This window comes from Rhinolophus ferrumequinum, chromosome 6 (genome assembly GCF_004115265.2).
Source record: "Rhinolophus ferrumequinum isolate MPI-CBG mRhiFer1 chromosome 6, mRhiFer1_v1.p, whole genome shotgun sequence".
NCBI classification, from domain to species: Eukaryota; Metazoa; Chordata; class Mammalia; order Chiroptera; family Rhinolophidae; genus Rhinolophus; species Rhinolophus ferrumequinum.
In genome coordinates this window covers 50,518,736-50,544,418 of record NC_046289.1, presented here as the reverse complement: position 1 = coordinate 50,544,418, position 25,683 = coordinate 50,518,736, and the positions used below count along the sequence as shown (strand labels likewise).

The 25,683-nt window shown below is 41.6% G+C and overlaps 1 protein-coding gene across 1 annotated transcript in view; it reads right to left on the bottom strand.

The window, feature by feature from the left end:
- MYO1E (myosin IE) overlaps window positions 1-25,683 on the bottom strand; it is a 185,830-nt gene that overhangs the window by 18,795 nt on the left and 141,352 nt on the right. The window contains exons 18-25 of the mRNA XM_033108656.1: window positions 24,137-24,235; window positions 17,406-17,550; window positions 13,828-13,942; window positions 13,444-13,613; window positions 11,836-11,981; window positions 4,553-4,699; window positions 2,878-3,035; window positions 786-878 (exon numbers count right to left, since the gene is read on the bottom strand). Coding sequence (XP_032964547.1) covers window positions 786-878; window positions 2,878-3,035; window positions 4,553-4,699; window positions 11,836-11,981; window positions 13,444-13,613; window positions 13,828-13,942; window positions 17,406-17,550; window positions 24,137-24,235 — 1,073 coding nt within the window. The remainder of the gene's footprint in view (window positions 1-785; window positions 879-2,877; window positions 3,036-4,552; window positions 4,700-11,835; window positions 11,982-13,443; window positions 13,614-13,827; window positions 13,943-17,405; window positions 17,551-24,136; window positions 24,236-25,683) is intronic.

Below are 25,683 nucleotides of genomic sequence, written 5' to 3'. Positions count from 1 at the left end.
TCAAGTGTGGTCCGAAGACGATCCTCTTAGGCTTAGAATCCTAATCTTATTAACATCAAACCTTCTGGGGGCAGGTTTTTATTAACTGAATTTTGTGAGTGATGGAAAACTATTTCGTAAATGTTGAGAGAGCTCTTCAAACACTAAACAGATTTTTAAGGGCAAAGTCTTACATTTATTTGGATTTGGATTTTATTGACCAAATGTTATAGTTTTATCATAAAAAGAAATATGAAACATAAGAGCTAAACATTTTTTGTATCAATTTTGTAATCCTTTCAGCTATTACTTTATTTTTTGGAGCAGTTCTCCTAAAGCCTATCTGATGAAGAATAAAAAATGTCTGCTTATTCATTAAGCTGTAAACTAGCTGCACAACATCGTCATGGTATTTGGCTCGAGCTGGCTAATGGTGGTGGGATTATACCTGGAAAACTCCTATTTCTATAAAGACATCATCCTATAACTTAAAAGCTGACAACATTTAGGTTTTTAAGGGCAAAGAACCCCTTTTTCTCTTACCGATGGAGGAAGCCTTTCTTAAGGGAGAAATATTGCTAGGTAATGAAATCCAGCCACAGTTCAGTCTTACTAGCTTATACTTTCCCTGAATTTCAGGGTCACAAGTAGTGCCATTGTGTTGGTGGGAGTACATCTGGCGCTGAAATGGCTCCTGGTTGGCAAATAGGTGTGCACTTATTTGTTAATGGGTTTCTTCCCAAATATATTTTATAAGTTATGAGTCCAGGATAGTGGTTCCCGTCTATAGCACGAGCTTGGCTTACCTGGTGGGGGAGGGGCAGCTCTCATTGGGTAGTTGGCATTGTGAGTCCCACTGGAATAACCTCTGTTTTGAGTGGTGTTCCTTCTGGTAGGACCTGAAATAAACAAGCAGCATGACAAAGTTATAATCAGTACTACTGGTTGGTTTTTATGGCTCCTGATGGTTTTTTTGCTTATGTAAAACTTGTGAGATGCTGGAATACAGGTGTCAGTCAGATCTGCAGGAGACTAGTTGCAGTGGAGAAGGGATATTTGAGGGAAATATTTGCGGTAACTATTGGATGGGAGGGGCTGGAGGATGTGTTGAAGGTATGACTTTGAAAGGTTAGAGACAATGGCTTTAAAAAGAGGCATTAAGAATCTTAGAAAGGTGTTTCTATTTTTGTAGACTTTCACAAGAGACAGGTGTGACACTTTAATAGTCATGTTTTGAACGCAGCATAGAAGCTAACATGCCGGTGGCTGCATATTACAGCCACTCGCAGGAAGTACATGTCAGCACTATGTGGACCTCTGTTTCGGTCAAAAGCCTTTCACACAGTATTTGTGTTCCAGCCTTCCAATTAAATGCAGAGACCACAAAGGGTAGAAGCAGCCTTGTACCTTCACAGACATGACGGATTAGAAAACAAGCTGGGCTAAATAAATGGCACAGCCACTGGTGAGGGCCGAGACGTATATATTGGAAAAGAAACCAGTAAACAAGTTCTCAAATGGGACACGAAGGAGGGTAGGATTAAACCAGCTGCAAGAGGGGTCCAGAGGGAATTCCTTATAAAGAGAAGAGCTGAAGAATGGAGAAGAGCAGGAAGTGACAAGGCACGAACAGCACAAAGCAAAGGAGCTGGGTCTCGGTGTCCTGGACCAACATCGCTGTATTAGACAATGAGACAATGTCCCACTTTGGGGCCTACTGAGCATTGCGTACACACGTCCTGCTCGTTACCAGCAGCCTTCCTTTGCCATGCTCCATGCCTTGGAGTGTAAACCTCTTCACTTGGGCTGCAAGGCCTCTGCACCCCAGCTGGGTCTGGCCAGTGGCAGGCACTGGCAGGCTGGAATGCCAGGAGAGAATTTGGGGTATTTATTCTGCTGCTTCCTGCCTGCATCCTTCAGCTCAACTCTGTCCTCGTTCTGCCCCTTCAGGCTCAGGGGCAATGACAGTGTCCTCTTTTTTGTCCCTGGTCCCCACTTTGTTCCCTCATCCCTGCCCACATCTCTGGAAGGAATCCTTTTATTTAAAAGTCGTTTCAAAAATCCCACCTAAATGTACTGTCTGCTTTCTGCAAGTACCAAGTGATACACAGACATACACCAACATTTTCTGAGTGGTTGTTTCCTTGTATTTCTCTGTACTGTATTAGTGGTTTACAGTGCATACCAACGACTACCTTTGTAGACATAAAGCCGTATTTTATATCTGCCATACTCTTCATCGACCATACATATGGACTGTATTTTATGAAGACGTCTATTTTATATAAATATGTAGCATATATGATTACTCTATACTGTGCATGATACACATAAATTACAATTGCCACTTACAAATAGGAAAGGAATCAAAGGCCAGTGAAGGCGTTAGAGTGGGGTATGAGTTAGGGCACGTGTGTGGTCTAAGGACGCGTTCTCCAGTGAAGGTGGGAGATACTCAATCTGATGCCCAGTAACATAGAGAAACCTTGTAGGGAGCAGGTAGATGCAGCCAATTTCTTTAAAATTGACAGAAAGAATACGTTTTGGTTGACAACATCTGACTGGAAAGGGCTGGAAAACTTGAAGCCAACCAACTGATTTGTTTTAAACACAATTAATACTGTCATGCCAGGATCACCAGACATTACTGAACTATTCAGAAAGGTTTAACCTGCCCATTTGCCTTGATGTTGGATTCGTCTAAAATGTTTGAATCTGAAGAAAGCCCCAGCCACAGGAAACAGCAGAGGTACTGGTTCTTTGTCCCGCAGATCTGTGCACATATTATGAGCATTTCGTGAGAAGTGAGTCTGGAATAGAGCAGGGTGAGGGAGAGCTAGGCAGGGCTGGCCCGGAAGCCCAGCGTGGTTCTGCCCGTGGGGCCCACAGAACACTTACGGGAGTTCTTAGGCAGCCCGGGTCCGATGCTGACCTGCAGCACTTTGTTACTGGGCTTGAGGATGGCCAGGTCCCCGAAGCCTTGGTGGAACTGCACCTGCCGAGAGCCCCCTGCACTCCAGGGACCCCAGTTCTCCTTTTTCAACTTGAGTTCAAGCCTGCGACAAGCATATTTGTTAGAATTAACAAGTCGGAATGAAGCTGTGAGAAGAGGGGCCCACAGAATCCAGCATGGAGTGCTGCTGCTGGGCAGATGTGCTATAAAAACATGGCAAGACCAGATAAACGAAACCCGCACAGGGCCGTGAGGATGGGGCTGACAGCATGGGTTTGGCAAGGTGGCAGGCTGGGGCTCAACACCCTGAGAAACCAGTTGATGAGGGAGGTACCCCATTACAGGTGCCCATGTCACTCTGCAAGTGCAGTCAGGTGGGACTGCCTGGGGGACAGAAGGAAGGGGACAATTTCCAGGCCACATCTGCTGTCGTGTGTCCTGTTGTCTCTCTCAGAATCCCCTGGGTCAGTATTTGTGGAAGACTGAGAGATGCCAGACACATTAGCCTATGCCTCCTTAACTAAATTCTATTCCTCCAACGTCACCCTTTCCCAGGTAGAGAAGAGACAACACTTAGCAACCGAAATCTAAATAGAAGGGAGGTTTACTCACAACTCCAAGGCCAGTTTTTATTTTTTCACATTGCCTATATGCCTACTTAATGCAGCTCCATATGCTGCTGTTTTAACATACTTTCTCATGTTATCAGAAAAATCATAATTTTAAGTAGCTGCCTATTCTATCGAGTGGCTTGGCTCTTCGTATTTTTCCTTTTTTTTTTTTTTTGAGTTATTCCTTTATCATAAATTCCCAGACAAAAATAATTGCCCCAGTACTGATGGCCAAACTGTTCTTTGAAAAACTGGAATGAATGCATAGAGCTACCAGTATCTATTTCACTGCAACCACAGCAGCATTAACCATGGAAAGTTTCCCTCATCATGGAATTAAGGCTTTCCTTTGGTCTCATTCTTGTGAGGAAGAAGAGATGGAGGATATCTCCATGTGATAGAGATTTAAGCAGAAAAAAAGGAACTCTCACTCGACAAATATGAAATTAGAAGCTCAACAGTATATGAGTAGGCAGTCCAGGAGACCATGTTGGCGAAGTAAAGGAAGGTGAGTGGAGACAGGAGACATTGGCCATCTGCAGCCACCAAGTCCTCGAATGCCCCACCGATAGGTTTGATTATGCATTGATTTGGGGAACTTAAGCTCCCACTCTAATCACTTTCTTCAGCTTCTAGCCTTACTTCTACTTCGGTCTGCTAAATTAAATACTCTTTTATTGCTGATACACAAAAATCTGCCTTTCCCGGCCTCACTTTGGTGACCTTTGTCCAAATGACAAAATATACAATTTGAAGTCATTACTTCAAAGAAATGCAAAAGTGACCTTTTCAAAGCCTCTGACAACCATCCAGGTTGTTTTCTGCAGCCCTGAGATGCCATGGAAGAAGCTGAGTCACCCAAGGCTGGGCTTTGCTGAAGTCAAGGGAGCCGGTCAGACCCCACACCCCTCCCTGCCGGCCTCTCCTCCTCTCAGCCTGGAGCCCAGCGATGAGATCAAGACCCGCCCTCTGGTTCTACTCAGAAGTTTGGGCCCTAATCCCAACTTACGTATTGCTAAATTTCAGAGGTAGTTGCTTCTGGGTTTTTTCCTCATAACGCTTTGCTAAGAGGCTCAAGAATTCAGTTTTGAAGACGGATTCAAGCAAACTGTCATACTCTTGCTCATGAAGAATAAAAATGTCATCTTGCATAGTACTGCAAAGAGATTAGAAAGACAATAAAAGTTGCACTTTTGCTTATTCCGTTTTTTTCCACTTATTTTTCTTTTAATCCTGTAAGTCAGTACGAGGCTTCTACAGTCTTTCTAGAAGGTGGCTAAAAATGAACGATTCCATATTAAGTTGCACGTTAGTAGAATTGATGAGATGGTTGTAGCAGTCATAATAAATCCTAACTTGAAGAATTTTAAGCTCAGTGATCAAAAGGGAAGCCGACGTCTTGGGCTTCATATGCAGTCATTATTAGGAGCTCTGGGGTATTTGGGGCTCTTCTTTATAACGCATGCCCAGTGCTGCTGAATGTACACATACCCCACAGTGCAGAGATACACCAGACCAAACTCGCTTAGTGTACAAACAGCAAACAAGCACATTAATCACATCCCAGCTAACGAATTTCTTGGGGCAGGGAAAGAACACACCTTTGCGAGAACTGCATGTTTGGTCAGGGGTAGGGCTGTGGAGAAACTCATGTCTGGAGGGGTGAATGGAAGGAAGAGGCTGAGGCAAATCCAGTCCTGGGGAAAATGCTTAGGAGCGGTTGGGGTGGGAGGTGGTGGTGATTAGACACACTTCTATCTCCAGGCCCAGCTAGACTTTGTGGAAACTATAACCCACATATAATTGAGAATCTTTATTCCCCAGCTGTTAGGTGTAGAGCTCAGTTGAAGGACGCTGTCACCCCAAAGGCTTCACAATATACAAGTTTACAATTACCTCCAAGCACCACTGTCAAATATATAAGACAACCCTCTAAAGAATGACATTTCCTAAAAGATGATAAGTATTTTCCCAGTATTAAAACCGAAGTAAGTGAATCCTGCTTTGTTGACTTGACCACAGTTAGATTGTAATCCCACCAAGTACAGGAAATACCAACGACATGGTTCTTTTAGTAACCAGAGCTGAACTGTGTCACGCAGGAGCTGTGCCCTGCTCTCGGGACCCCTGGTACTGCTGCACCAGTAGAATTACTGTGATCTGACAAAGCCAGGTAGTGAGGCCAGATAGTGGGGTGCAGATAGTCTCTGAGGTGGGCATTCTTCTTCCTGTAGACTTTGATCCATCTAAACTGCATCTCCTGAGGTCTCTCCGTTCAGTCCCATGAATATGACAAGGTTGGGATGGGCAGTCCGTGTGTGGGGCCAGAGGTTTTCCCTGGGCAGAGAGAGCCTTGGTGGACACTCCCAGGCATGTCAGGAACTTTCTGTCTCTGGGCTAAGTCAGGGAGCTAAGGACCTGAACCTGACTGGGCCAGCAGCTGTAGCCACAGCCTCTCTCCCTGAAACCTCAGCCCCTCAGTCTTCCTATAGGAAAGGAGCTTGGTAATCCACAAGAGAAAAAAGGCCTAAGTTAAGACCACAACACAGCTGGAATTTAAAGGCACAGAATAGCAACATAAACAAATCACAGGGGAGGAATGAAATAAACTAGCAGCCAAACACCATCACCAGGGAAAAAGAACTGGCCCCTCCCAGCATGTTTGTTGAAGATGAGTATGCTCAAGAGTGCTTGGATGTGATGTCAGAATACTTTACAGTCATTTTTGGACACATAATGGCCAGTTGGATGGAGCACATGGTTATTATTATTATCTCAAGAGTTTCTTTTCAAACATCCCTACGTCACAACCAGGCTTCCTACACACTCTTGTGTGATAGTGGGGATATAGGTTTTTCTGTTGTGATGAAGACCCTGACAATCGGTGGTTTAAACAACATAATGTTTTTATCTGTCACTCAACAGCATGTGCAAAAGCAGTATTAAGGGCCACCATGATAGTTTTACAGTGCCCAGCAGCCAGGCATCCACTCCTACTCCTTCCCTTTATAGATATGACCAAGAAGCTGTGCAAGTCACTTCCACTCATACCTCCCTGGTCAGCACTATGTCACACAGAGACACCTAGCTGCAAGGAAGCCTGGGAAATGTAGTCTTTGGGCAGGCTGCCACTCATTAATATGTGAAGGAGAATGGGTATTGCAGGACAGCTCACAATCTCCACTATACCTCCTTGTTCACCAACCTTTCCAAACTAGGAATTGGAATCTGTTCTTAAAGTTTGAGAGTAATCTACTTCAGAGGGTTGAGACCACAAAACTATTAGCATTTTCTAATTTCTAGGAAAATTCTGGAATTGTTTTAATCATGTCAGTTACAACAATTCAAAACTCCAACGGCACTTACATAAAAGCTGCTCACAACAGCTCGCCCAAGTCACTTGGAATTAATAAAATTAAGTCCAAGCATCCTAGCCCAGGAATAAGAAGACTGCTGCGTTAGAAAGGGAATGAATGCAATGGGGAAAGAGTAAAACAGGAAGCACCATTTTCTGGTGTGTGGGATGAGGAATGACATTCTTATATGGATGGCTTGACATAAAGCACTCTTTGACATATCTGAACGTGTCTGTTTGCCTGGCTGTACTTTGGGTGGAACAGTGATTATTCAGCAGGGCTAAATGAGCCCAACACAAGTAACCTTGAGAAGTATAATGTGCTTAGATTTATTACAAGTTTCATTACCATAAAGAAAAAAAGCAAGCAGGCCAGAACTTCAAGGTCAATTATCAGCATGAGTCTGCAAATGAGGAGAGGTTATTCGGACACTTTGACTTCAACCATCAAATTCAAAAGCCCCTCCCTTCCATGACCCAGGCATGAGAGTCAGTGAAAGCATCTTCATCCAGGCCAGAGTTTCAGCTCACTCCCCTCTCAGCCCATGCTCCTAGATCTGGAAACAAAGCTTTTACATTTATTTATTCTAAGAAATCAGACTTACGTTGGACCTCGCCCCCATCTTATTCATATGCAAAAGCTGCAATTCCTTACAGATGTTAACACTGTGTGTTGAAAGATCCCTTATTAGTCTAGTCCCTGCTTTGGCTTTCTACTTGTTTTTTATCCCCTCATCTTTGTGGTTTATTGTGGTATTGCTGACATCACCAGAAAATCTTGTTTTACTCACTTAACCAGTATCTTCTTCACAAAAATGTTAGTTACAAAATAGTGAGTGAAGTCTTAAAAGAGTTGTTGTTTATTTTTAAAGCTGAGAGGGCAATTTCCTAGGACAGCCCTGCCTTTATGTAAGCCTTTATAAAAAGTTTTCCTGATTATGAAATACATGCTCCTTTTAGTGGACTGGAAACTATAGAAGTAAATAAAGTAGAAAATAAACCTTATTTTGAATTCCACCTCTCAGAGAAACCAGTGGCACGAGTTTGGGCTCATACTTAATTTCTCTTAAGTACAGACACAGGTTGTATCAGACCTCCCAGGAGAGACATCACCTGACCCCCAGGTGCAAAGGCTCACTTAATCTTTGGTATCCCAGGAGTACCCTGGGTAACCTGTGTGGTACATATTTACTCGGGTGTCTACTCCCCATTCCAGAATGGGAAGAAGATCCTGGAGTCAGTGACTATGTCTCATTCACCTTTGAATCCCAAGGCTGAACATAAGATAGGTGGTCAGTTCAAAAATGGTGACAGTTTCCAGGTTCCCAAAGCTCTAAGGCCACAGCAAGCCGAGATTTCAGCAACGCTTCAGGTCAGCTAAGTAGGTGTGAGGCAGGCTGTTCTTACCGCCAGAGGCTTAGGCAATTAGGCAATGAAATATTCTAGGCGAGAACGTCGTGACCAGGGGAGCTGGAGCCTCTGTCTAAAGCTGCCTCTTACAGGTTGCTTTACCCATTACATACAAGGATTAGAAGAATATACTGACCCAGACAGGCAGCCATGTAGCTTTTGGTCTGATGCCTCTGGTGGTCAGCTATTGGAATGAGAAGGACTATTAGAAGCTTCATTGGAGAAAACCCCAAATAGGAGATTTTTATGGTACCAATCTCATCGCCTAACAACTGGAAAAGCAAAGAACATAGGCTATTACACCTTGTGGCCACCCTCCCAGCAAATTGAGATTTTCAAATAAGAGCGAGGCCAGGTCAGTACTTGGACAAGAAGCAGCTTTGGAAGGGTCCTTCAAAAACTGATGCTTGATCTTCTGTCAGCAGATATCCCAAGCCTCGGAAATACGATGTCTCAACTATATATCGATGCGTCATCTCCTGATAATCTCACGGAGTCTCCAAAGAAGGCAGAAATGCAGGCCTCAGTATTTCTGTCTAACTTTTGTTTAGATAAGGAATTTTCCTGTTCAAATCATCCTGGAGTCCCTTTCAACAACTGTAGTCTTCATCTCTCTCTCTTAGCTATTGGGCCTATTCTATTTTTTATCTTCTCTAAGTTAAATTTCTTTTAATTTCAATTATAATTCAATTAGATAAATTTCAGTATGTTTATAAAGGTAAAGACTTCTAAAACTATGATGTCTACTGGAAGATTAGAAAAAACGATTAATTATGGAAAATTTCAAATATATAAAAAAATAGGATAGCAGAATGAATATCCACATATTAGGTTTCAACAACTATCAATCACTATCATATTTATCTACATTCCCACTTCCACACACAAACTAGGTTATTTTAGAGCAAAGCATAAATAGTATTTTATTTTATCCTTAAATATTTCGGTGCGTATCTCTAAAAGATGAAAGTAACCATAATACCATCATCACACCTAAAGTAATGAACAATACACCCTTCCTATCAAGTATTTAGTCATGTTCACATTTCCCAAATTGTCTCATAATTGTTTTGGTATGGTTGGTTTGTTTCAACAGGGAGCTGTGAGCCCGTTTTGCTTTGACAGTAGTTATAAGAGTAAGAGATGGGCTGAAAGATCAAACTTGTGGGACACTGACAGTCTTAAGTAGAAGAAGCCATTAGGTGGTCATTCCAGCCAATAGTCAAGAAGCAAGCCTCATAAAGTCTTCAATACACACATAACATGTTACAACTTTTTCCCTGAAGATCAGGTCAACGGTACAAATCTTTCTCTATACCACTGTTGAAATATTTAGATCTCTCTCTCTCTCTTTCTCTCTCTCTCTCTGGTGATCTGGTACCACAATCAATCTCTTCTCTGGGTTTGACTCTATACACGCCATCACCCATCTGGTTGTACGCCTCACTTGGCTTAGATTACTGGCTTAACCCAACAGGTGAAGAAAATGAGGGAACAATCCTAATCTTGGTAAGAGTGAGGCTCAGCAACTGCAACATGCAGCGATCACAAGTTAAAATGACTCAGGCTCTTTTTTTTCCCCCAGGGGGAAAAAAAAAAAAAAAAAGAGCCAGAACAACTTTCAGGGTCATTACCTCATTGGTTGCATCCTCTAATAAGGAAAGGCCACGAGGAAGCAAATGTCCAGACTATGAATACTAAAGCAGAAGCAGAAAAAGAAGGTGATTTTATCATGAGACATTGCATCCTCAGAGGCTGTGAGACACCCAAGCCCACACCCCAAAAAACAGAAGGAAAAAGTTGGAGTGTGAATATCCCACACCTGATAAGCCTCAAGGACTTGATAAACAAGATATTAAGTGCCAAAGTGTGTGATACAAATGTAGATACGATTATGTATATGACTATTTATCAAGTGCTCCTTGAGTGGTGTGAAGGTTAAAGACAGACTTGGGCAACAATAATAGGAAGAATAATAATCACTCTCAAGAGTAATGAGCACGTGGACTTCAGAGCTGGGGTTCCTGGCTTTGAGCCACAGCTGCTATCAAGCATACACAGCACATTTCAGCTAACCCAGCTTAGCCCAGGTATGGCTGGTCTCCATGCCAGAAGAAGAGAAGTTTCCAGCTGGGGTCCTTAGAACACCAAGGGCAGTCACAATGTCCAGCTAGCCAGGAACAGTGAGGCCAGCAGGCTGCCCAGTTCAAGTTGTGACCCAGCCAGGGAGCCAAATGCTCAGGAAGACCTTCTGAAAACCAGATGGCGTCTGGAGCTTTTCCTTGAAATTCATGGCTCTGAGACCTACCTGAGGTGGGACTGCCAAAAGGCTGCTGAGGGACTCATCTGCTTAGAAGTTTTACCACATCCTGAGTTGAAATGTTTTAAACACTTAACCTCGCTGCACCACCTGGCCCTTTATCAGGAAAATTGGGAACAGACAGATTCAGAAACCACAGCGACACAGGCAAGTGGATATAAATTGAAATCTGCTTTGGATTATCACACTGGAGCCAGAATTTCCAGTCTGGTTGGTCAAACGCCTGAGCACACAAAACCCTTGCGTTTTCCTAGGAGCAGTGGTTTTTTTTCTGTGTGGAATAAGAGTTTAGAGGTGTCCCAGTTCCAGGAAGACATGTTCACAAACAACCAGAACATCACTGAAATGCAGCAGCAGCCCGAAGGTTGCCTTGGCAGAGGCAGCGGTAACTTCAGAAGGACCTAGGGATGCGACTCAAGGAGGAAGCTACTGGGCTCAAAGAGGCCTCTCTTCCTCTTTTCTTAGCCTTCCTGGGAGGATTTCCTCTCATCAGAGGAAACTTAGTCTGGGAGGTTTTAGCATGGGAGGATTTAGGGAAGTCTCCCCCACACACAGAAGCCTCTTTGCCAAAAGAAAGCCAGAGTGCTGACAGGAAGAGCCAGGGCCCCTGCCTGTGAACTTGGAGTTGAAGGGAGCATTTGGCGATGACTCCAGGGCTACAGATTATGGAGACAAATATGTACTCCCTCCTTGTATAAACAGACAGAAAAAACCTTTAGGAGAACAAAGAAACTTTCCTTCTAGAACAATCAGAAGTCACAATGAACTAAAAAGCAATATTGATGACCTAATGGCCGTCTCTGCTTAGGCCTTTGCTAGTGAAATGGGTTAGGTCCGCCACATGGCTAAGGTGGGCCTGTCTCTCCTTCATGGCTCCACTTCAGTAAGAGCAATTATACTCTGTTTCATATACTAGGTTTATTTCTCACATTTTATGGGAATAAAGGATCCAAGTGTCTCTTGATTAGAGGAGCTAACCAGAAGTCAACTTTTTCTTGGTATTTCATTCCTCTCATATCAGAATCCCTGAGACCTATGAAGGTCAGGCCTTCTTAGGGAAGAAAAGGAAATTCAGTTCTCTTCATCGTGACTGACAGTTGGGGAGCTTGATCGGGTCTTTCTCCAGGCTGTGTTTGGAGAGCAGATGGCGACGCTGCGGGGAGATGGGGCTCCCCGCTCCCACCCGCTCCCACCCCTTGCCACTCACCTGAGGGATACGGACAAGATCCTCTCCATCTCGATTCTCCGCTTGAGCACTTCCTTCACAAGGCCTTTGTCGGGGCCCTGTTTGACCTTTTCTCGTCCAATCAAGTACAAGCACTTTGGAGTAAGAAGCAAGTCTCGCTTCACACCCTGGAAGGAGAGGTATTTTACGAAGGTGGTTAGACATGTCAAAGCAACAGCAATCCACACAACAGGCATCTGTTAACAGATGAAGGGAAGCTGCCTTGGGTAGCAAATTTTCACTACCTTCGGATGGCCATTCCATTTAGCATCTAACCATGTCCCTGGAGAGCAAAAGGCGATATTGTTAATAATTATTAGTCTGACAGATATGAAACTGATGAGATTTGACTCTCTTTGACAAAAATGGCAAACTCATATGGATCCACCTAAGGTATCAGGGCAACAGGCATAAGGGGATAGAACCGGGCAAACCAACACATATGGTGACCCTACCAATTATCTGTTACAGAACATTTCCTCAAACAGGGATCCCTTCAAATGTCTGCATTTATATATCTTTTGAGTCCATGAAATGTTTACTTTTTTTAAATTGACAAATTTTCATTTCAATGATAATCCTTAAAAATCAAATATAAACATACTTTGGAACATGTGGGTTACCGGCCACCTTAGATCCAAACACCACTGAGAGTCCTAAGTACTCATGTTTGCATTCAAATCTGCCACCAGGGCAGCTGGCACCCTATTCAGGTTGTAAGGAATTATTTGGTTTCAGCAAAACAACATCATCCTTCTTGTTAATACTGTTATTTTACTTCACTTTTTGCCTGACCAAAAACAAACAAAAAAAGCTCTTAGTGGATCCACGAGCAACTGTGGCTTTAGAGTTCACTTTTAGGGCCAAGATTTTATCAGGCAAAAGAAAGTGTCAAAGAGAAAAGAAAAAAAAAATTGGCTGTCCTTTCAGTGGCCATGTGACAGCTTTGCTTAGTCATTCACTCAGAGAAGAGTAAGAACACTTTGCAATAGTGCCTGATATTCTGAATCTTTTGACCCAGTGATTCCATTCCTACCAATTTATCCTAAGAGCATAATCAGACAAATGCACAAAGATATGTGTGAAAAGGATGCTCGCTGCATCCTTTGTAAAAACATAATAATAGTAAAAAAAAAAAAGAAGAAGCCCACTAAGAGTGGATTAATGAGGAATTCGTTAAAAACATAGTGAAGCATCTGTTGAATAAAACACTATGTAGCTAAGCAAAATAATTTATATTGATACATCTATTAACACAGCAAGTTCTCTCTGGCACATTTTAAGGGGGAAAAAAAAACAAATCAAAAAACCCAGGACATAAACCAGCATGTAATATAAATCTGACTTTTGAAAACCTGAAATATATATATATATTTCTGTATAAAAAAAGTTCTAAAAGATACACACAAAATGTTAACACTGATTGTTTCTGGGTATAGGTGGCTATTTTTCTTTTGGCTTATCTGTATTTTCTAAATTTTTCTATAATGAACATGCTTTGTTTTGGTAATAAGAAAAGCCAACTTATGAGTTCTATTTAAAGCTAAGGAATCTGGTTGGTGTCCTCAGAGGCGGGTAGTCAGCATGTACCTTGAACCTCCTGTCGTACTTGATCACCGTGTCTGCAAAATCGATCTTCTCCCTCTTGCCCACAAACTGCTGGAGTTCCGGGTGCTCTTCCATCCCTATGTAATCCCCAATGAAGTTCCTGTTAATGCTGTTTCTCCTTCTCTCCTTCTTGTTCAACAGGAGGTCCGAAGCTGCAATTCCCACAAAGGCAGAGGAGGGAGAAGGATCAATCCCCCAGAAAAAGGAGTACAATACTTACTGTGAAAATATACAGAGAAACTCTAAAGGAATGCAAGATTTTTAACACACGATGTTATATGCAAAGTAAACTCAACTTGTGACTTTCATCGACTCAAAATTATTCTTGAGATTTGTTAAATGCATGAAACAAAATGACTAAAATACCTTCTTCCCTCATTTGGACATATTTCTTTCGTGCCACGAATTTCCTCCATGATTTCTGTATCACTCGAGCGTACCCATCATACTTTCTCTCTCTCATTTCTTCTAGAAGAAATAGCTGTGAATGTAAAGCAGACAAATGTGAGCCAATTCATAAGACCTGAGCATCATTTTTATTTTTGGTTATTTCAGGGACACTCAGTTTCAGTCAAGGCCGTACAAGGGAAGCAGCTTCTCAGGCTCACGAACAAATGTGAAAAAATGATTAGTAGGGAATGTTGTTTATGATCACTACAACTTTTTTATCTACATATTTTTTCTTTTAACAAAAAACATAATGGAAAAGAGCTGGATCTGCGTGCATTCCGTTGGATATTAATAATGGAGTCCTGCCTTGCTCACAATCTCTGTGAGAATCAAATGAGTGATTCAACATTTATCCACTTATTCCCCACCTTGATCCAGAGAGAGTATTAGGTGGCTAGATCAAGAGAGTTGGTAGAGGCTGTTGTTTACTGCTGCATAGAGTCTCTTAATAGAATTTTCCAGCTTTTGCTGCTGTGGAAAGAGGGCTGCCCTATTTTCAGTTCCATGAAAGTATAGACTTCCTGCCTCAGAATTCTCCAAGGAGTCACTGGGGCAGAAGACAATAACCAGAGTGATTGGAGTGGGACCTAAGATGTGCTCGTTAGGACCCAAATTCACCAAGAGGGGCTGAAACTGTTTTTTTTTACGGCCCATATCAGACACAGGTAGGTCTTGAGACTCGGGCCATTTTAACGATTAATACTGATTGTTGCACCCCACTCAATGAAGCTCTGGAATAATGAAGATGATAGCAATTATCCGTAAGGTACTGACTCAGGGCCTACTACAGGTTAGGAATCATTCTAGACTCTTTACGTGCATTGTTTTCATTCGACCCCTCAACAGCTATACATATTTCTATTATCTCCATTTTACAGATGAGAAAACTGGAACGAAGATTGGGTGGGGCTACATAGTGAACATAGTCCTTCAGGCGCTGCCAGGCTCTTCTTCACTTTGACATATGGGTCTTTCTCTGTAAATCTGCTTTTGATCAACTTGCAAAATGGTGGGAAGGAAATTTTCTCATTCACCTAGGAAGTGGTTTACCATGACGGTCTAGGGAGAGAAAATAGACCAATAAAAACATAAAGGAAAGATGAAGAACAATCACTGCAAAAATGTTCCAGAAGTAAACAAACAAATTTGATTTGAAGGCAGCTGGGCTTGATTTGTTGTCTCTGTTTATCTGGGTCTATACTCAGGAGCCACGTCTACCCTTCCTGTCGCTCAAGTTCCCTTTCCACAGCCCCAGCTGTGCAAAAACAACATCTCAAAAGCAAAATACCATGCGAGGGGCCACTTCATTCTGCTGCCTACAGTGCCATATACAACAGGCATGCAGAACATATTTCTAAAAATAAAACAGAATAAATGGTTAACAACGGGATAGAATGTTTAAGATGTGAGCCCTGCGGTCGCCTATTGTAAGAATATTCGCTGGTGCTTCTTATCTTGTGTTGGGCTTCTCGTGTAAGTCTTGATTTCTTCTTCTTTCCCAGAACTATTTTGGGAGTGCCATTGAAAATACACTTGTGACTCAGAAAGGATGAAAAGGCAACCAATTCTCCACTTCCTATAGACTATTTCAAAGATTAGCTGGGTTTTAGGTTCTTTCCAAAAGCCATGTGGTTTGGAAATCAGGGAGGTTGAAGAAAAGAAGAAAGAGAGAAAAAAACAAAAACAAAAACCCCATATCATGGACACATGGAACAAATAAGCAAAACCAAACCCTTTGGTGCCTGATGTCTAATGTGGGTTCTTAGAACAAATGGGTTATTTTGTATACTCAGCACATTTACTATAAAAGTCAAAGTAAAAATTGCAAAGTGGATTATTAAAAAACAGTTTTTGTCAAAGTATTTGCCATGTCAGGGCTAAATGTGAATGGATGAATGATGCGGGAGAGGAGAGAGCAGTGGTGATGGTGTGTGTGTGTAAAAAGATGGAAGAGGAGTCAGGTGACAGTAATAAAGCAATGGGAGGAAGATAAGGAAAAGAAAAACCAAAAATAAATCTTCATTTTGGAACTAAAAACCCAAAGCTCAAATGAATCAGGAAAAAAAAAGTATGCAAAATATTCAGGCTGCTTTAACTACATGCAAAAATTTAGCAAATCAAAAAAGTAAAAGCGGGTATGAAACAACAGAGGAGTTCTGCATTGTACTGATAAATCACTCCATCCCGTTTTAGAAAGAACAGGAACTGTTCTGTGGGTTGCTTAATGGTGTATGACACAACATTTTCATTTTATATTTGGAAATGAAATCGCTGTGAAGCTACAAATAACTCAAAGTGGAAAATGCTACCACAAACTTTTCATAAACGGGTTCTATCGATGTGTGCCATTTATTTACTTAATATAGTCTTTATAGTTCATAAAGCCACTCACTTACAGCCATTATCATTTGTGGGTCTCAGGCTGATCCTATGGGGCAGGCCCATTCTAGAGGAGAAGAAAACTCACCGCGAGTCCAGGATTTGTCTAAAGTCAAGTGTTTCCGTTATTACCAACACTGCAAGTTCTTAGGTTATTTCCCCTGGATCGGATGACTAATTTTGCCAAGTTCACCATAGGCTCCTGAAATGGAGTCTTGCGATTGTTAGAAGAACCTCAAGAAATGATGATGTCGAACCTGGTAAGTTCTAGCAGATCTCCAACTTAAAAAGTAATGTCTTCATTCCAAAGCCCCAGAGCTAATTGGGCAGAACTGTGCTGCGTTGGATTTCTGCTCAAACTGAGAACCTTCTAGGGACACTCATTTGGCTGACAGCGACCACACACTCATCAGAAAGGATAAAGAAGTTCCTCTAAATTAATCTGTGGATGTCTAAGAAGTTTGTGAATTATAAAATTGTTTGAATTCCTTACCCGCAAATAATCATGTTCTGTAAACGCAGAGATTTCTCCTCCTACCTATTCATCTCCTCAAAGTCCTTCCAAGGCTCCCTCATGTCTTCAAGATACAGTCCTGGGGATTCTCATTCCCAAGCGCTGCTCTGCCTTCAAGGAGGAAGCTTGGGCCTCCTTGCTGTCACCCAGGTGGGGACGTAGGTTTACCCAAGCCTCCTTGGTGGGACAAAGAATTCCCTTTTCGCTTAAGCACTATTGGACACTATACATAACTATCGGGCACCTCTCATGAGCCCCTTTCTTTATGAGGTTGTAAGCACACGATGGCATACAAAACAGACAAGAGTCCCTGACCTCAAGGAGATGACCATCTAGAATGGGAGAGAGACAGTAAGTAAGAAAAGAAACCATTATTAGGTGATATCTTTATAAAAAGAGTGCTGAGTGCTCTGAAGGCTATGAGAGAGCAGGGGTGTGGGGAATGTCCTACACTCGGATTGGGAACAGACGGAAGCCTTCTTTGAGGCATGAACTGAAGGATGAGAAAACGAATCCAGCCAGGTTGTGTGTGGGAGGGGCCAGTGGAGGTGCTACAGGGTGGCACTGTGGGAACGAGGGGAGAGGTCAGCCGCATACTCACAGACTCGGGGGCTTTGATGAACACTTTGCTCCTCCCGAGCTGGAACTGGTCGCTGTCCATGTTGACAGACTGCAGCAAGTGGAGGACACCTTGTTTCTCGTCTCCTCTCCATGAAGGCCAGGTAGCTTTGGTCAGAATGGCATACCTGTGAGGATAATTGGGGAGAGAAGGATTAGACTCCGACTGGACTGTCCCACAAAGGCACCTGGTGCTGCTGGGGTCCTGCTGATCCATTCACCTCTGTTCAAAAGCTTAGGGATAGATCTCGACAACTGCAAAAGTGCATCGGGTCTGGGATGCCCATTTCGGAGCTGCCTCCTACTCCCTTCCTATCTGACCGTTTCCATGTTAACGCCTGGTGAAAATCTGCTTTTCCTTTCCACCACTGTCTAAAAATAGCATTGCTGAAGATCACCAATGACACTCTGCAGCCAAAATCAAATGGTCTTTTCTCAATACTGACGTCCCCGGATTTCTTCAGAGCACTTAATAGTTAATGCGAAGAGTTTTGTGAAGTTCCCTATAAGCAGCTGTTATCATTATGATGTATCAACTTTCATCTCTGGAATTCTGTCACGAGGGCATGGTGATCTGGTCCTTGGCTATTCTCCAATCTCTACTCTCCCTTTGGCTTTCTATTCCTGGGAGGATGGCCACTTCCTTACGCACACTCAACTGTTTCCTTCCTCAGAGCCTTTGCCCATGCAGTTTCCTCTACCAGGTGTGCTGTTCTCCAAACTCCTCACGTGGCTGCTTCTCCTCAGGGGGACTGCCTGTCAGTGACACTTCCAGAGAGCCCTTTTTAGACTACCCAAGCAAAAAGCGCCCCCCTGCTATTTTCCCTCATAGAAAATAATATTTTTCCGTTAAAGCATGTATCATCATTTGTAATTATATTCATGTTTGTGCTTATTTGGTTAATTTATGCCTCCTCTGCGAAGACCAGAGCTCCATGAGTGGGTGCTATATCTGTGTGGTTCATCCTGTACACCAGCACCTTACATAATGCCTGGCACACAGACATAATAACTAACATGAATGGTTAACATTACAGGGCGCTCTCTCTGCATCGGGTGATGCTCTTGGTGCTTAAATGTATGACCTCATTTTATTCTTACAGCAACCTGAATAGGTTGGTCATTCCATTTTGCAGAGTAGGAAACAGAGGCAGAAACTTGCCCAAGTTTGCTTAACTAGTAGGTGTCAGATCTGGGATTTGAACCCCAATCTGTTTCTTTAATCGTGGTACTGCATATAAACCATGAATTGGCTGATATGTAAATATTTCTTTTCTTTTTCTTTTGGTCCTGGGATTTTCTTTTTTAATTTTATTAAATTTATTGGGAGACATAGGTTAATATAATTATATAGGTTTCAAATATACAATTCCATAAGACATCAACTGTATATTGCTTCATGTGTTCACCACCCAAAGTCAAGTCTCCTTCCGTCACCATATATTTGATCCCCTTTGCCCTTTTCTACTTTCCCCCATTCCCCTTTCCCATTGATAACTACCATAAATATTTCTTTGAAAGAGTTATACACTTCTATAAATGTGTATGTTAGAAACATTAGGCTGACATACATAAGAGGCTGACATAATAGAGGAGAGAAAAGCACATTATAGTATGCCAAATACAGAAGGTACCGAAGACTTGAGGTAGAAGGAAGAAGGATGTTAGTAAAAATCAAGAGGAGAGTGTAGGTGAGAAGTTGGAGGGCGTGGTCTATATGCAGGCATATCTAGAACACAGGCAATGAATGGGCCTGAGGCCTCTAGAGAAGCCAGTCCTTTCTTTGTTTCCAGAAGCTACTACAGGATTAGACTGATTTATAGCAACCAAGGGAGAAGGGAATCCTTGTTAGGAAGAGTGGCCCTGCCTTTAGAACCCGGTGAAAGAGTAGTAATGTATCCACAATCTAAATGGATGAGAGAGAAAAGTTCATGCAGAGTATGGGTGAGAAAGAAAGACTAGACCTCCAAGATGACAAGTTCTAAGAATGCAATTTTGCCTGGTTTAACCTAATCAAAATGATAAACGCAAGTGTCTGTATTGTGAAACTGCAAACAGGTAGCTCTTTGCGATTCACATTTTCTCCCCTATTAAAATAACGTTATAGTTCTCATTTGACTTTTTTAATAGTAAGGAATTTGTTTTGCAGAGACTTCCTCTCCTTTTTCCTGACAAAGCCTTTAACAGTTTGGGTCTGGGTAAGACATAAAGATTGCCTGGCCTTTCCAAGGCCCTCTGACCATGGACTACTTGTGGTGGTCCCTTTGCTTTCACAAAGCCTGGTGCATTTTCCTCACTTCCTTTTCTTTGCAATGGAGAGACCAGGGCCTATAATTCTGGTACAATGCTCTTCTACTACGTAAGTACAGCCAGTTCACTTGTTTTTCTCCAGGATATACGGGTGGGAACAAGTTGCACAAGGCACTGGTGCACTGCCTACCTGGTGCCTGTGATAATTTTGGAGAGGTGAGCATAATAGCTTACATTCCTTTCTGTCATCAAGTATTTTCAGTTTAAGACACAGATATACCAATATTTCATCTCAAGACCTTTGCACCAGCTGTTCTCTCTGCCTGGCATTCTCTTCCCTGTCCTTATTTATGGGTAGGTGCCTTGTTATCTCTCAGACGAGCAATTCAATGTTTCCTCCTCAGAGGAAATGCAGCCCAGACCCCAGTGATCTCTAGCTGCTGCCACTTAGGGTTAAGGATGTTTCTGACCCCCAATGACACAGAAAAATCCTAGCAGCCAGTAAGAAGCTCTCTATACTCCATGCTTTCCTGAGTTTCCTATTCTTTCTTATCTCTTGTCCATGACATGGAATGGCTCTGCTCATAAGCATCCCTTTTCTAGCCCCACATTCTAAGGGGTTGGGTCAAGGTTAAGAGAAGCATGTTTGTGAGGAACTGTAAATGGTGCCATAAGATAAATTTTGTAAGTCTCTTATGTTTCTATCACATTTTTCCCCCTAAGACTCAGAATTCACATTTAGGCTTATTTCTCTCAACCACAGTAAGGAGTGTATGCTGCCCAGCTCAAAAGGTGTTTTCTAAGAATTTAGAGATAATTTCCCAAACTGAGACTCGTAGTGGCTGCCATTTCTCACAGATTTTTGACACTTTCTGAAGGCATGAAAGTTGTATTGGGCAAGCGGTGAATAAGGGATCTTCTTTCTATTGCTTAAAGCAGTACAGGGTTTACTTGAAGAGCACATAGCCCACCAATGGGGAAATTAAGGCGTCTTTTGATTTTTAATCTCCAATTATCAATCAAGAGGGTTGGTTTTGATAAATATAAAGGATCTTCCAGCAAGGAAATAAACACACAAAAAGCCCCCATTTCCTGTTTTCTAAGCTCCAGGTACTGTCTGAACCACTGCTCTGTTTAGATTTGTGGGCTCCTTCCCAGGGAGGGGTGTATGATGCAGCACATGTGGGTAGTTGTGCTGGGTATTAATATGTCCTTTCCCTTCAGGTTATCACTTTCTGTTTCTCACTTGGTAGCCTTTCTATGGATACCCAGAAAACAATTTTATAAACAAATCCTTTTCTCTCAGCCATGGAGAGGGTAAAGCTATGAGATGGTTCAGTTACTCACAGGGGATCACAGGTTCAGACAGCCAATGGCAGACTCTGGACAGATTCTGTATGACCAGGATCCCAGACTCACAAACCTTATGGAAACCTGCGTTGTCTCGGGAGAAATATTTCCTGCCCATTTATATATGTGGCCATCTAGCCATTTTTGAGTGATACACTGAAAACATACATTGTATTGAAAACTAAATTTCCTTCCAAACTTTATTACCCTCCCAGTACTCTCAAATCAAAAGAAGTACGAAAACCTCAAAAGAGCCTGCTTTCTATAAAACACGGCTATCTATTTGTCTCTTCTGAAAGGAAAAGCCCACAGTAGGAGAGCTAAGAAGGGAGGCATCCAAGTCATTTCAGTGAATGTCCTTCAACATAAAGGGAATAACAGACATTCACTAAATGTTTACTGTGTGTAAAGCACAGGAGAAAGTGCCGTGCATGGAGTCATGATACTAGTATGGCACTTGAGAGCTCTGGATATTATAACCAACAAAGTAATTTCACAGCTCATTTAATGAGCTGCTGCAAACAATGTGGCTGCATAGGGTACCTCAGACATTCCTGTCAGAAGAGCACAGACTTCTTGCTCTTCCCAGTGCTGTGAGCTCACAGCATTGCTTATGGAAATCAGGTTTGTTGGTTTGTTTGTTTTAAAATAATATGGAAGGAAGGAAGTCTTCCAGAATTGGTTTCTCAAAAAAAAAAATATATATATATCAAGGTTAGATCAATTTTCAATAGTAATGCCAATTAGAGAGAATTTTCAAGTATCAAGAGTTTTTAAGTACAGAAAAAATATTGGAGGAGGATAATATTAGAAATGTTTTGGAATTACTGAGGGCAGACTTTTCTGAATTAGGGAAAGACGGAGGAAATACTTTTCATATGCTGTTTTCTGCATTTCATTGTTTTCTCTTAATGAAAAAAAGAATTTTCAAAGAAATGCAGCTTTGCAAAAACTTTAATGATTATATAAGCTATGGTTCTCAATTGGCTTTGCCTCCCAGGGGACGTTAGGTGATTGTATATACTTCTGGTTGTCACAACGTGGGGGAGTGGGGCATGGTGGGTGGGGGGGATGGTGGACTACTGGCATCTAGTGGGTAGAAGCCACAGAGGTTGCTAAACATCCTACAGTGCATAAGACAGCCCCACAACGAAGACTCATCCAGCCCAAAGTATCAACAGCCGAGGCTGAGAAACCCTGTTCTAAGCTAGTGTTACCAATTTGTTTAAAGAGCAAAGTCTTTCATAATCATCTCAGTTAGTCAGTGAATGGATGCTGCTATAGTGATGTAGAGCTGCAAGAGCTCTACAAATTTATTTTCTCAGCTTCCTACACACTTCTTTTCATATAGCTTTGCTTGCACTATAGGTGTAGTGGCCCCTTTAATTCAGAGAGCCATGAGGGTGAATTTATTCCTAGTTTAATCCACTTCCAAAATTATCAGGAATCTTGAATGTGAGAGGACAAAGTCAATGAGGCTTTATTGTATGGAATGATCTGCCTTTTTGTTAAACTTCTTCTGACCTTCCACATCAATGACCTACCATAGATGATAACCCACATCGATGACCAGTAGTTTAGCTATCTCAATCTCACAAGGAAAAACAGCCCCAAAGGAAAAATTACTTCATTAGATGTACTGAATTTCAAAGAAAACTAGGCTCTTTTTCAGCCTGTTATCTCTTTGTTACATAAAACCTGAATTAAAAACAAAAAACAAAAGAACTCTTACATCTTGCTCCTGTATCATATAAGAAAGACCCAATTATTTTCTCATTAAAATGCTAAATATGGCCTTCTTCTTTCTAAATACAGTGCAACTCCACTAATTTAGAATCATTAGAGGAAGTTAGAACCATGTAATATTTTAAGGACATTAAATTTTATCATTTTCAAAAATAAATATCACAAAATAAGAACAGTTTAAGTACAGGTCCTGCCATATACACTTTAATGAAAATCTAAAAATCGGTTTAGATTTATACATGGACTGTACAAAAATTTTGAGGTTAAATACTTTAAGCTTCTTTTCTTAAGTAGGTTAAATATTTTCCTGAAATTGTCTTCATACTGTTAATTGCATAGTCGAGTTAAACCTCAGCCCTTCCCGTGTCAGAATTATTATGAATTTCTGAACTTACGTGTTACCCTAAACAGACCAAATAGTTGGGGCTGATTTATGCTACAATAAAATAAATGATAATAAAAAGAATTCTGTTACAACTTAATAATAAAAAAAAACAAATGGTTCAATTTAAAAATGGGCAAAGGAACTGAACAGACATTTCTCAAATGGCCAATAGCCATTTGAGAAAAGATGTTCAACATAATTTCCCATCAGGGACACGCAAATCAAAACCACAATGAGATGCCACTTCATACCCATTAGGATGGCTAGAATCAAAAAGACAGATAATAACAAATGCTAGCAAGGATGCAGACAAATTGGAACCCTCCAACACTGCGGATAGGATGTAAAATGGTACAGCTACTTTGGAAAACAATCGGTAAGTTCATCAAAAAGGTTAAACAAAATTACTGTACGACTCCACAATTTCATTTTTAGGTATGAAAGAGAAATGAAAACATACGTCTACACAAAAACATGTATGTGAATGTCGATAGCAGCATTATTTGTTACTTTTAATAGCCAAAAAGGGGAAACAACTGATGTCTGTCAACTGATGAATGAACAAGTAAAATGTCATATATTGGAATATTAGTGCAATGGAACATTTTTGGGCAATGAGTAGGAATGACGTGCTGATACAGATACAACACGGATAACCCTTGAAAACATTATGCTAAGTGAAAGAAGCCAGACACAAAGGAGCACATATTGTATGACTCTATATGCAATGCCCAGAATAGGCAAATCTATAAAGACAGAAAGAAGTGTCTCCCCAGAGTAGAGGGGAAGGGGAGCATGGGGAGTGACGACTAGGGAAGTTCTGAAAAAGTTCTGGGGTTAATTGTAGTGATGGATGCACAACTCTGTGAATATATTAAAAGCCAATGAATTGTATACTTTACATGAGTGAATTGTATGGGATGTGAATTATATCTCAATAAACCTGTTTAAAACAAAAGCGTCCAGAATCACCAGTTCATTACCTCTGTAGGAATTTTTGGAAGATGCGCCGATAAGCATAACCAGCTCTTCTCACTCGGATGTTTTCTTTCAGACCCAGGTATTCTACTTGATGCTTTACCCTATAAAGGAGAAAATGGAACCAGGATGTTACCGGATAATTCTTTCACCCCGCTCTCCTACACACCCGCCCCAAAATCTAAGCTGCAGGGAAATATACCTAAAAAGACTACAATTTACAGTGTGTAGAGTCTGAGTTGACCCTCAGTTTATATAATATTAATTTAAAAATATCTTATTATGAAATATAGCAATTATAGAAGAGAATTTACATGTCTATATTTAAAAATAGCAAAACGAAAACAAAAAACACACCATATACTGTCACCCAAATATGTCAGGTTTTCAAAAGACTAAAGAACTTGTCACTTTTTAATTAAATGACACTAGAGCTGTTTTGTTATCAACCTGAAGTTTAACAGTGATTCTAGACCTAATGAGATTACACTTCTAGGTTTTTCAAAGACAAGGTAAGAAAGGGGATATAAAACTATTAATTTCCAATGCCTAAGTTAAAAATGCTCTTAAAAATATGTAAATACAGTTTTTAGTTCAGTTGTGTAAGAGCAAAACACTGGCAGTGAGTGTACTTTGGAAAATGGATGCAGGGTAGTACTAGACTGATGCTCTCACAAGGGGCGTTTAATATCAGAGAAAAGCCTCGTGCCTCATCTCTGCACCTTCGATTCTGGTTTAGTAGGCCTGGTATGTCTGGGGTGGTGCATGGACATGTGAATCGTGACCCCCTCCCCCGCTTAGAAGCACAGTGTCCTGCAAGTTGAGTGATAGATCCTGGACATTAACTTTTCTGATTGAGAGAAAAGGGTCCTTTGCTGCTTAGTATGTAGAAAGGTTCAATGCAGACACATGGAAATGTTGTATTTGAGGAAAACGAGATATAAAAAGCAAACTTCCTTTCTTTTAAGACGGGATGTCACATTTGTGCTGTGGCAGGATGGCAGCTCCCCATTCCACCCATTCAGTACATTTGGGGCCAACTGCACTAATGATGGGTTTTAGGGGAGGGGTCCCTCATGAACCTGCTATGCAGAAAGGGCCGTTAGAAGCATCCTCCTTACAGCCTCACGCAGGTTCCCAACACTTGACTCCCCAGCAAGGCTCTCAGGAAACCCATCATTTCCAATGAAGCCCCGCACTTCCTGGCACCCACTATGCACCACACTGCATATGCCAGGGGCAGGGATGGCTCCTGCTGAAACCCTCACAGACAGCACAAGAGCAAGGTTCTGGAGCTGGGTGCCTAGTACAACCCTGGCTCTGCCACTATGAAACGCCTCTGTGCCTCAGTTACCACTTGTGTAACATGAGATGGTGATATTGGTTCTTTCTTCCTCGTTGGATACATTCCATGTAAAGCACTTTCTGTCATGAGCCACAAAAAGCTGTTATTTTTCTAATATAGTCAACAGCTACAATAAGTAAATCAGGACAGGAGAACTTGTAACTTTTGAATTAAATGACATGGATTTGAAATGGATTTTTCATAGTG